Source organism: Homarus americanus, unplaced genomic scaffold, assembly GCF_018991925.1.
Source record: "Homarus americanus isolate GMGI-L3 unplaced genomic scaffold, GMGI_Hamer_2.0 scaffold32583, whole genome shotgun sequence".
Lineage (NCBI taxonomy): Eukaryota > Metazoa > Arthropoda > Malacostraca > Decapoda > Nephropidae > Homarus > Homarus americanus.
The window spans coordinates 2,450,047-2,463,393 of record NW_024713129.1 but is presented as its reverse complement, the minus strand read 5'-3'; the positions used below and the strand labels follow the sequence as shown (position 1 = coordinate 2,463,393).

The 13,347-nt window shown below is 38.4% G+C and overlaps 1 protein-coding gene across 1 annotated transcript in view; it reads right to left on the bottom strand.

Moving 5' to 3' along the window:
- Window positions 1-13,347, bottom strand: part of LOC121866172 (proteasome subunit beta type-7-like) — a 76,880-nt gene that overhangs the window by 26,327 nt on the left and 37,206 nt on the right. The window contains exons 2-3 of the mRNA XM_042365777.1: window positions 10,572-10,765; window positions 1,191-1,324 (exon numbers count right to left, since the gene is read on the bottom strand). Coding sequence (XP_042221711.1) covers window positions 1,191-1,324; window positions 10,572-10,765 — 328 coding nt within the window. The remainder of the gene's footprint in view (window positions 1-1,190; window positions 1,325-10,571; window positions 10,766-13,347) is intronic.

Here is a 13,347-nt window from a genome sequence, read left to right as displayed (position 1 = left end):
TCATGAAAGGCAGGACAGTAGCCTTCCCGAGGAGGAATATGAATTGGAGCCGAGCCCAGTTGAAGAAAACACTAAATCCTATTTGGCCAAAAAGAGTTATGTAATGGCCCCTGTTTTAAAAACAGAAGAATTATATAAATGGGTTAATTATATTTGATTTATATACTGATTCAACCCTTGTAACTTTCCACTAGCGATGAGGTGACATGTTCAGGGCACGTGATAAGGTGTGCCCACGGGAAGCTGCGTCATATTATGCTGAGTTAAGGCATTAAGTAGCCGGCTCCCTGGCCACCTAAAGCAGGCAGTAGTTTGATATCCTTGACTAGAGGAAGACGTCATTTGAGAGCCATCGTGGATGGTTCCGTCTTCCCTTGAGGGAGGACGACATGCCTATTCCGTTCTCCCTCGATGGGTCACTACTCGAAGAATTACTTCTCAACCCCTCACACAAGGACGTGATTAAACGGTCTATTTACATAGCCACCGTCCTTCTCTTAACACTCATAGCTACAGTGATTAAGTTACGGTTGATTTACACTCTGGAATTGTATCAACAGCAGTTCCTCAATAAAAGGAGAAACAGAGAATTGGGTTTCGCTACTCTAACCCAATATAATATAAATGTACCAGCCAAGTTAACTTTGACAGAACCTATAGTTAACAGGCTATAACAGTTATCAGTATAGTTATTCCTTTGACTGATGAACTCACCAGAGGAAACAAAGTCATAGTTGAGTGAGAAACTGACAACCAGATATTCAAAATCTACCACTGGATGATTCTCCGAGACAGACTCCAAGAGAAAATGTTCCAATCCATCATCCTTTCACAAAATCTTATTTCATTTCTTGACAGGACATCTGCCCTAACACCAAATCTAACAGCATGTGTCGCCCTAATAGAAAAGGTGAGTTTCAATGAGAAAAAACACATTCCTAGACACTACCTATAAAGAAAGAGGCACAAAGGGACTTTTCTAATTAATACATGCCCTCAAACTCTCTCACAACAGAAATTAGGTACTCATCCACAGCTGGTGTGCCCTAATTAGTAGGCACTAAACAGTGACCCTCAAGAGAGGTCTTTGTAGTGAACAGTAGCAAAACTCAAAGACAAAAAGAGAGATAGAAAGAGAACAATTCTATTGTCCCCTCTTAAAATAATAACAACTTCAAACCTTATCCTACCTGATAGCGAAAAAGCATCTGCTTGAGCATACGGTTAGCTGCAACAATGGGCACTTGACGGCCAGTATTTAGGCGGTGAAGCTCCAGCTGACTGGCCATGAGTTGAGTGGTCATCTCGAGATCTGCAGCAGTGCCTACAAATACAACATGTAGTGATAATTTCAACTTTGGTAAAAGAATCACTATAACAAAGTAAAATACATTAGACCCTCCATATACTGTATATGTACTTCACTTTTGTTATTTTGGGGTATCTTAAATAACCCCCCTTTTTACAGTATACAGTCAGTCCTTAACATACGCGGGGGTTAGGTAACAGAGATACCCGTGAATGTAAAAAATCCGTGTACTATTGCTGCCCCCCCCCCCCTAAAGCACCCCTGGTCCCCCCATGTCCTTATTTACCGTATATACCTGTGTGTAGTTCGAGTTTTTAGGACCAAATTATTTTGCAAAAAATTGGGGGTCGACCTCTAAAAGGGTAATAGCTTCGTTAGGTTGAAAAATATTTACCAGTAACTACCAGTAAACAATGGAAACGACGCACCAACGCACCACCAGCTGTGAGTGTCGGTACAGTCGCCAGGGCAGTCTCTTGCGTCATCATAGCTAGCCCAAAGTAGCCAAATCCATGGTATGGTATACACAGGACGATGTAAAACAAAGTATTCATTTGTTAAAATTTATTTATAGATACTGTACATAAATTTTTGTTCATTACATTTGAAACATCAATCTTTGTTAATTAAATTTGATACAAAACAAAACTACGATACCGTATTTTCATTAAAATATTACATCACAAGTATATTTTACCTTTAACTGTGACTGAATGAATATATTCTCAGAAATAAATATGGAAATGTAATATTTTGGCTGAAATGACGTACATATTACTGTACAGTGCAAAGTAGGATAAAATTATGAAAACAATGACTTTCGCTTTCTTTCGTTGTTCAAAAGATTTTACCGTAATCGCTTTTCAAATGGTTTTCAGTTAAAAAACTGTTGTACTCGTACTGTATTACAATAATATTCTATCCTATCATTAGCCTTATAATCCCACAACTGAAAACCATTCGAAAAACGATTACGGTAACATCTTTTGAACGAAAGAAAGCGAGTCATTGCCTTAGTCACTTTCCACTGTAATACGTACATCATTTCAGCAAAAATATTACATTTCCATGTTCTCAGAAATAAATGGTAGTTTTGTTGAAACATAATGTACAGTATTTAATATTAAAATGCAAAAATAGCTATAAAAACAATTAATACACCCGTAATGTACTGGCTGGCATCTTGTCCCTGCTCCCGATTCCAAGGTCACCACTCCTCCCAACTCGCTCCCTCCTCCACCTCCACTACTGCCGACAACAAACACAAATGTTTTGTGAATAACTGCGCCTCCACTTCCTATGTACAGTACTGAACTGTACTGTGCTGTGCATTTTTACAAACAATAAACATGGCAAGAAAAGCTATTAAAAAAAAAGATAAAAACTTCACTTTACTGTACAGTCACTCAATTCCATAACGGGTGGTGAAGTGGGGGGCGACGGTGGATTCAGCTGCTTCCTCACTGCCGCCAGTGATTGGTGTTAAATCTCTCCTTCGGTGATCAGAGAACATGGTGATGGGGAGTTGTCGTCTCTTTCATTCATTTCTTCCATGATGTTTTTGTATGGAGCGAAAACGTCATCCATCCATCGCATGAATTTCAGGGCACGCACCATGGAGGGGTCCATACTATAGGCCAGGTTTTTCAGTGCCTCAATATTCCTGGTCATCTCCCCCAACTTCTCCAATGTTATTTCTTGGTGCTCTTCCTCATCCTCTTTCCCTTTCGCTTCCTCTTCCTTGCCTGAGTCTACTAACTCCTGTAGATCCTCCTCGGTCAGCTCAGTGTCGTGCTCTTCAATTAGCTCCCTAATCTCGTCCTCTGCCATGTCCCGGAAGCCTTCAGCAGCCACTTTCCTTGACAGTGCCAGGGTCTTTCTGAATATTTTCATTAAAATCCATCAAAATCATTTTCCTTGTCATCGTCTTAAGCACCAAACAGCTCCTCCCAGTCTTCTCCTTGAACAGGGCTAGAGGGTACGTGTTTTTCGAATCGTTTTCAATTAAAAAAATGTTACAGCACATGTATATTTTACCTAAACTGTGCCTGAATGAATATATTCTCAGAAATAAATTGTAGTTTTGCTGAAACGTGATGTATTTCAATGTAAAATAGGATAAAATACGTGACGAAAACAAGAGACTTTACCTAACCTTCCGATGTTCAAGATATGTTACTCGTTTTTTTAGTAGTTTTCGGTTAAAATACTCTTATATTAGTGATATTCTATTCATACTGTGCTTGATATAAGACATTCACGGAAATGTAATATTTTTGCAACTACAATGCTGATGTCAACACAAGCGTGGTTAAAGTGAAACTGACTGAGTGAGGGAGAGCTATGCGTGTGTGTGTGTGTGTGTGTGAGTGAGTGAGGTTGCAGGAGCGGGTGGTGTCCCGTGTTCGGTGCCGCGCGCGATTTGAATGTACTTCAATTACTCCAATGTACAGAATATTCCTCCGGCGGGGCAATCCGCGTATTTGCAAATCCGTGAATGCTAAACCCGCGTATGTGAAGGGCCGACTGTATTTTAACCAAAAACTATTAAAAAACGAGTAACTTCTCTAGAACATCGGAAGGTTAGGTAAAGTCTTTTGTTTTCGTCATGTATTTTATCCTATTTTACATTAAAATACATCACGTTCCAGCAAAACTACTATTTATTTCCGAGAATATATTCATTCAGGCACAATTAAGGATAAAATATACATGTGATGTAACAGTTTTTTAACTGAAAACGATTCGAAAAACACGTGTACCGTGTAGCTCAGTGATTCCCAACGTGGAGCCTACGCCCCACTGGGGGGCAATTCAATAATAATAGGGGGGCAATATGAAAAATATAGTAATATCAACATTTTTTTTTTTTTACCCTATATGGGTAAAAATTATAAATTTATAGGGTAAAATTGTAATTACAACCTAGCTGAGCACAACAGCTTGTGCAATCTAGTCAAGTGTTCACCCACTAATGTTATCGTGCATCTGGCACCAGCTATATGCGTGGCTTCTGACTTGTTTAACTTTGCAGTTCTTCATCTGCTGTCAAGGAAGGTGAGTTTTAGTCAGCTGCTCAACGCTCCCACTGAAGCTAAAAAAACAGAGGAAACTAACTACAACCAAATTAAATGTGCACAATAAAGCATGGAAGCAGTATTGAATTAAACACAAATGCAAGTTTCATGTTGATATAGTTATCTGTCTCTGTTTTTTAGCTTCACTGAGAGGGCTGGTTAAAGTGCTTTTCATTATGATTATTGATCTTGTTATTCTCTGAAAATAATGTATAAAAATAATCATTCATTGATCTTGTCACAGTAACATTAATTTAAAACTGTGAATATAAAGCTCAATATTTACTTGAAATGGCAACTGCATATTGACATTGTGCCTTGTATGTTACAGAAGTTAGATATTAAATTTATTTTCCTAAGTATATAAATATTTTATTTTCACTTTTCAGTTACCCCCATGATGCATAAAATGAACAGTGTGCACGCCAAAAAAAAGTTCGCCAGTATTCAGATGAGTACTTGCTGTTTGGGTTCATACCAGCGACTCATGATGAAAGGTTGCCTTTTTGTCTGTTGTGCCACCAATGTTTGACTAATGAATCCATGAAGAGAGGTCGTCTCGAAAATCATTTGAAGGCAAAACACAGTATTCATGTTAATTCAAAACTGGAGTATTTTAAATCCCTAAAGGAGAAGTTTGAAAAAAGATCAACAATAAATTCATTGTTCTCTGCAAGAAGTGCAAGCAAGGATCGTGGTCTTGAGGCTAGTTATGAAATTTCTCTTCTCATAGCAAAATGTGGCAAAAATCATACAATAGGGGAGAATTTAATTAAGCCCGCAATATCAACTTTTCTGAAAGTAGTTCTTGAAAAAGATGACCAAGATCTCAAAAGCATGCCGCTCAGTAATAATACTGTTAGTAGCAGGATTAATGAAATGAGTTGTGATGTACAAGTACAACTTGTTGAAAAATTAAAATATACAAATTTTTCAATACAGTTGGACGAATCAACTGTAAGAGATAGTGAAGCTCTGTTAATGGCCTATGTAAGATATGTTGATAATGGAGAATTTATTGAGGATATACTATTTTGCGAAGCATTAGAAACCACCACTATTGCAATTGATATATATAAGAAATTAAAAACATATTTAGATGATAAGCAGATACCAATGGAGAACATTATATCTTGTGCTGCAGACGGTGCTCCAGTGATGATGGGCAAGAAAAATGGAGTTTTAAAATTATTGAAAGACGACAATCCCCAAATGTTGTTAGTGCATTGTGTTATTCATAGACAGAATTTAGTTTCCAAAAAAGTTTCCCCTGTTCTAAACGAGACATTGAATGCAGTTATAAAATGCATCAACACTATAAAAGCTAATGCCAAATGTGAGCGTCTTTTCAAACAATTTTGCAAGGATCAAAATGCAGACTATGTAAGATTATTACTTCATACTGATGTAAGGTGGTTATCAAATGGGAATTGCCTGAAAAGATTCATGGAATTATTTGATATTCTTAGTGAGTTCTTGGATGACAAACCTTATATGACTCTGTTACTGACAGTTGATGGTAAAGCACTTGTCAGTTATTTAGCAGATATATTTGAAAAACTCAATGTCTTAAATAAGGAGCTTCAAGGAACAAATATGACTCTTGTTAATTCAAAGGCCAAGATATTTGGCTTTATATCATTTCTGGAATTATCCCAAGAAAATATTTCTGTCAAAAAATTTGAACAATTTTATTGGCTGAATAAATGTGAGGTAACAGATGCTACTTGTCTTGTTATTGTGGAGCACTTAAAAATAATGGTAAGCGATTTCAACTTCAGATTTTCTGATTTGAAAGAAATTAATTATCCATCTTGGATGACTCAGCCATTGCTAGTGGATCTGTCAGATGTAACCATGGAGTATCAAGGAGAACTTTCAGAATTTCAAAATGATGACTCGATTAAAGCCCTGTTCAAAATAAAAGGAACAATGATGTGGCTCTGTGAAGAAACACAAGCTAAATATCCAAATACAAGTAGTTTGGCAAGAAAACTACTGTTACCATTCCCATCGTCATACTTAGTGGAATGTGGATTTAGTGCTGTGAATGACTTATTACTGAAGAAAAGAAACAGACTGGATATCACTAAACGAGGCGACTTGAGATTGAAATTAACAAAATTTCTGCCTCGGATAAAATCTCTTTGCAGTAGACATCAGGCTCAAGGGTCTCATTAATTGATTGTAATTGAATTTATTTAATCTGATGGTAGATATGTTATACACATTATAAAATGGATTTTATTTGATTAAATTTGAAGTTAAACCCTTTAGTTTTATTTGAAAGATACAATTTTTTATGTTATACTTCTTCAAAACTGATATTGTTATATCATACTAAACAATTAACGGGTGGGGGACGAAGAAATTTTTGATAAAAAAGTGGGGCATGGTACTAAAATGGTTGGGAACCACTGGTGTAGCTGATACTCAACAGCTGGTGGTGCGTCATGTGTCGTTGTAAACAATAGGAGGTTGAAGTAGATTACCGGGTATTATATTAAGTGTGAAATATCAAAAAGGTTTTTATTACCGGTATTTTTTGTAGATCAATGAGAACTGTGATACCGTATATGATATGATAAGTTAGCCTGTGCTAAGAACTTCAACATAGACTACTGAAAACATGTTGTAAGGTAATTTAGCCTATTGTAAGTTGGTGAGCTTCATTTGCTGAAGGAACTGCACAACTTTTCATTACTAATTTACAAATTTTACGTTTCCATTGTTTACTGGCAGTAAATGGTAAATATTTTTCATGTCTGAAGCTAAAAGTTGCATCCCCCCCCCCCCACACTAGTGGTGATGTTACATTTGACCAAAAAGACGCTGGTGTTTTATCCCAGCAGTGGGTGGACCAGCATTTTAGCTTAAGGTCCGCGTAGGTAATATTCCTACAAATCTTAAAAAAAAAAAAAAAAAAAGTTCGTTCAGATTTTGTCCGAATTATCCGAAATCCGGATTAAAGGGGTCCGAATTAACGAGGGTCGACTGTATATAAAATCTGATTACTGCATTGGAAAGCTCACAAAATTCCACTTCTAGCAGTGTACACTCATGCGCTGGTTAACGTCCTAGATATGTTCTTGGAAATGTGACGTTGTCCGATCACCACATAAACTTTGCATTTATACTGTAATGTGATACAGGTGATTAATTTTTATCTCTTGTGCAAAATACATGACGTTTATATTAAAATTACTCACTGTTATACAAGGATTCCAGCAACACTGGGCAGATGGGGGAGAGAGAGGGAGCGAGGGGGCGTGGGGGGAGAGGAGGGGAGCGGTTTGACAGTTGGCACAGGCCCAGATCTAACGCATGTATATTTATCAGTTCTTAAGTGACTAAGCTTCTCTCCTATAAAAAGCCAGTGAAATGACCTGGGTGAATATAATTTACATTGCTGGGATTCTTGTAAGATGTTGATTTATTTAAATATAAACAACCTATAATTCGCACTAGACATAACAAATTTAGTGCCGTAATCAAATTAGTACATGTGCACTTAAGCTTTGCACTAAAGTCATGTATTTCTTTTACGTTTCTTTTAGTATGGTGTGTGCATGTAAATGGATGAAAATAAATGAAGAAATTTAAGTAAATCTACCCAAAAATACAGTTGAAAAACTTTATACCTGTACAGTTTTACCCCGCTTAACGCGCTTTCACTTAACGCGTTTTCGCATATACGCGGTGCCTTGCCAAAGCTGAACTTTCACTTAACGCGGGTTTTTTCCACATATACGCGGTGAGTGTCCGAGACGCTATTTTTAGATTTGCCCCACCCGCCACCCTGCCTGTTTTAGCTCATAAAATTCATACAAATTACCAGGCCAGAATATAATTTACATTGCTGGAATTCTTATAATTTGGTGATCATTTTGAATATAAACATCATATATTTTGCTTTAAACTTACAATTTTTAGATAAAAATTTTTCTCTAGGTAACTATGGTATCTTTTGTCCAAAATATATGACATTTATATTCAAAATATTCCTGGTCTTACAAGGAATCCAGCAATGTCAATTATATTATCCTAACTTTAATCTGAGGTATTATTTAATACTAAATGTTAAAAACTCTGGAAGGGAGGATTGGTGGGGGGTGGGGGGGAGGGTTGGGACTGACCGCGCGGTTGGAAGAGGGGGGGAGGCAAGGTGGGGTACTTTGATTGACAGATAGTGTCGTGAAGATTATTTTTTTTTTATTAACTGAAGATATTTGTTTTAGCTCATAAAATTCATACAAATTACCCGGTCAGAATATAATTTACATTGCTGGAATTCTTATAATTTGGTGATCATTTTGAATATAAACATCATATATTTTGCTTTAAACTTACAATTTTTAGATAAAAATTTTTCTCTAGGTAACTGTTATCTTTTGTCCAAAATATATGACATTTATATTCAAAATATTCCTGGTCTTACAAGGAATCCAGCCATGTCAATTATATTTTCCTAACTTTAGTTTGAGGTTATCCCACACATCTCCTTGGGGCGGTTGGTGGGGGGTGGGGGTGGGGGGGAGGGAGGGACCGACCGACCATCTGTTAGCCGGCTGTGTAGTGTGAGAGGGGGAGGGAGTTGAGTCCATTATTTGAATGGACATTAACTTGGCGACTGTATTTCTCTATTTCTCTTAAGTATTAATTGTGTGCATGTACCATCATAAAATTAAGATGTTATTTTTACTACAACATAGGTATGTGCCTTCAAAAAGTGGAGTTTGGGGGTCGGGCCGGTTTCTATTGGAATTAATCCCATATGTTCTGTTGTTCACTTAACGCGGATTTCACTTAACGCGGGACCCTCTGGGTTCAATTGACCGCGTTAAGTGGGGTACAACTGTATTATAAAATGTACTACAGCATTGTACACTAATGTACTACAATTTTTATCTCAAGCAAAATATATGACATTTATATTCAAATTAATCCATGTCTTGCAAGGATTTCAGCAATGCAAATTATATTACCCTAACTTTAATCTGAGATATTATATAAAATAAACAAAGAAATCACCAATCTTATGTCTGGGAACACGAGGAGGGAGGTAGCCAGCGAGCGTGGGAAGAGGGGGGTCGGGGGGGTGAGGTGACAGAGTGTCTGGCGTTTGTTTATTTATTTGAGATAAGATTTGACAGTTGGTGCTGAAGGCCTGCGTGTTTATTTATCATTACTTAAGGGTGACTAAGCTCTTCTCATAATTTACCACCCAAACGACCTGGGTGAATATAACTTACATTGCTGGGATTCTTGTAAGATAGTGATTTTTTTGAATACCTGTATAAACAATCTATATTTGCAATAGACATAACAATTTTAGTACATGTACAGTACAGGTTTGCACTTAGGTCCATTGTTAACCGAGGAACCATTGTATTGCAGTGTACTTGTACTGTACAATATCGACTAAATTCACTAAATAACGTACACAACTAATGGTTGGTAAAACTTGTCAAGTGAGTGTCAAGTCTGTCAGTATGAGTGGCACGTGAGAGTGCTTGTGTCCCCCATCATAGGAGTCCGTTTTCTCTTAATCTTAGAGTGCAGTGCACCAGAGACTTCGTTATTCCTTAATTATGACACAGAATTTGAAATTGCAACCCCAATTGCAACTGGGGTTGCATTTGTTGAGGCAACTAGATATGTATGAATACAGCAAATGTGTTATTGTCAATTTGTAGGTGAAAGATTTTATCCTCAATAGATGTAGGTTAACATTACACCTGGAGGCAAATGCTTACTAAAGCCTAAGGAAGGATATTCCTTTTAACACACAATATCTGGCCAATATGGGAAGGATCATCGTGTCTCCGTCAGGGGGTCATGGAGTGGTGGTCATGAGGGCGTCACGGGTTTTTTTTTTGGTGGGGGCACGGACGTATATGCGATCGGACGTTAACAGGCGCATGACTGTATAGTACTTAATAAGTTGGCTCAGACAAATTTGAGCTAGGAGGTTGTGAATGTATTGGTGTGTATTTTTCTCTCATGTTTATTAGAAGTGCAAAAAAAATAGCTATATACTTGTATTATTATTTTTTGTATATGTTGCAGAGCAATCAGTTACGAAGGGTTTATTGTGATACCTACACAAATAAATAAAAATAAAGCAAAAATATCAAGCTTCCTTCATTGTAACAATGAGGGTAACAGAAACAACTAGGACATACCTGCTCCACAGCAATACATGTTTGGCTGGAGATAGTGGATCTTGCTGCAGTTCTTGTCTGCAATAATGTCACCCTCAGTAGCACGGGTATCTGCGCCCAGGACGACACCATCTTTGAATACCACACCGGCGATGGTGGTGCCAGTCTTACGAGACTTTGGCATTGGGAATCCTTTGGCCACCAAGCTCTCATTCCTGTGAAATGCAGACTTCTTTCTAATATGTACTGTACGTTCATATCAATACACAACCATAAAGTGAAAGTGGGTCCAATAGACATGATTGCCTGTTAGGGATAGTATGGATAAAGCACAGTGTATACTAAGCCTTTGGTACACTATTAGGCAGCATGGCCAGTACTGCACTCAACCGCATTCATTTTACCAAGTTATAAACTTAGGTCTCCATTTATAGGTGGGTGAATTAGGAGCACCTGGGAATAATCCCACTAACCCCTGGAACAGGAGGCCAGTGCTGTATCTGCTCAACTGCCATGCTCAGAACCACAGAGTACTGTAAAGCACAATAACACATTGGCCGAAAAGATGACAAAATAATTTTCTTGGATATACACTAAATGTGATTAGTCAAACAGAATCAGACCAAATAAAGTAGCCAGTTTATTGAGACAGTCATACAAAATTGTTTATTAAACATAACATGGCTTTCAGTAGAGTTCAGTAATGAAGCTGCAATCTACTGTGCAGGTTCCTGGAAAGAGAAGATAAGAATTATACAAAGTACTATACAGTATATTATAGCCTATGGAATACATTTGAGTCTGGATTTACGCGGTTTTGGTTTAAGCGTTTTGTCATTTACACGGTGCCTTGCCAGAATTGAAATGCTTGATTTACACGGTAAATTTGGTCATTTACGCGGAGAGAGGCTGGAGGTCCAGACGCTCCACGCCATTTTTTATTCAAGCGGTCCATTCTCGACCATAAGCGGGAAGCGCCGCGGTGAGTGGTGCGCATTAGGCCACTCTTACGTTATCGCTGCCGTCATATGACGTATCGGACTGTGATTGGGCCATGCATCCTTACCACCCACGCATTCCCTCCCCCGCTAGCTGTGATTGGTCTAATGTAACATGACGTGCCCTGCCACCAGAGGGTAGAAGTCGCTGACCTAGCAGGGCCTGTCTCATTGTTCTCAGTCCGCGTATACAGTTCTCTCTTGTGCCCGCTATTCCCTTCACAACTCACAATGGCTTCCGCGGGAACCCCTTCACCAGAGAAAATCATCGAGTTGGGGGAGAAACTTAAGCTCATCCTTGACAAGGACCCAGACAAGCATCGGTATGAAGTGTCTAGTAACCATCTGACGAAATTTATGGAGCCGTATATCCAGATTTATCTCGACAACATCAATGCTAGTCATCAACGTAGTATTGAGGACTTCCTCACCTGCAACCCACCACAACCACCCCAAATCAGTGATAGTGGTATTGACAGTGAGGATATGGACTGAGAGGTTTGTCTGGGAGGCCCTGCAAACCTCTGCGAGTAGTGAAAGTGATTCACCGGAGGGTAACTAATCTGCCCTCTGCCTCGGAACCAGCCGCCATCCACGTGTGCCGACCCAGCTTTTCTACTAACGTATGTGTTAAAAAACCCTAATATTATTGATATTTCTCTTAATTATTAATTGTGTGTGCATACCATCATAAAATTAAGATGTTATTTTTACTACAACATACGTATTGTGTCAGAAAAAGTGGAGTTTGGGGGTCGGCCCAGTCTCTATTTCAATTAATCCCATATGTTCTGTTATTTCATTTACGAGTTTCTCGTTTTACGCGGTACTCCGAGTAAATGAAGACCCAATTGTATGCACTTTAGCTACATACAAGTAGATAAAGTAGTTACCAACCAACTCCTCCCCCCCCAAAAAAAAACATGAGTGCCTTCAATAACTAAAGTGCAGGATGTCAATTATTTGATTAAAAGGTTTTGAGTTAACCCACAAAAGTGAAAAAAAAACATTATGGGTATTTAATATACTGTACGTAATAACATGGCTATGGAAGATGAAGTGGACAGAGTGATAAAGGATTAAAGAAGATTAAATGAGGGATGGAAGATGGGTGGTGACTAGGAGCACCTGGAGGTCAAGCACAGGGTCAGAAGAAAGGTTTACAAGGCTAAGAAGCATGAACATTCTGCATTTGCAGATACTGTATGCTGAAGTGTGGGTGTGTGTGTGGATGCTCAAGTAAGGCATCCATAATATCAAGCAAATACAGTAATAACTCCATAAGCAGGAATCCCTCTTAGCCAGAACTGGAATTGAAATTTGCTCAGAATTTTTCTGGGAAATTTTTCTCAATTATGGGAAGGACAATCCAATGTTAAAAATCAGGCTCATGTTCTAAAAATTCCAGTAACTAAAAAATAAAAATAAAAATAAATAAATAAATACCGGTATACAGGCCTGGGAACAAATTCCGACGATGAAATAATGTACACACACACACACAGTTAACCTTCACACAGTGAGGTCCCAGGTACCCAGTGATAACAGCCCCCGCGAGACCCAACAACCACTACTGATGTGTTAATCCGTCTACGAGAGGAAGGCCTGGGACCAAACCTAACTCATATAACACCATCTGTGAGGGAATTACTACACCACATGTCCCTCATAACACCATATGTGAGGGAATTACTACACCACGTCAAGTCCCATCACACCATCTGTGAGGGAATTACTACACCACGTGAGGCCCCTCATAACACCATCTGTGAGGGAATTACTACACCACGTGAGGTCCC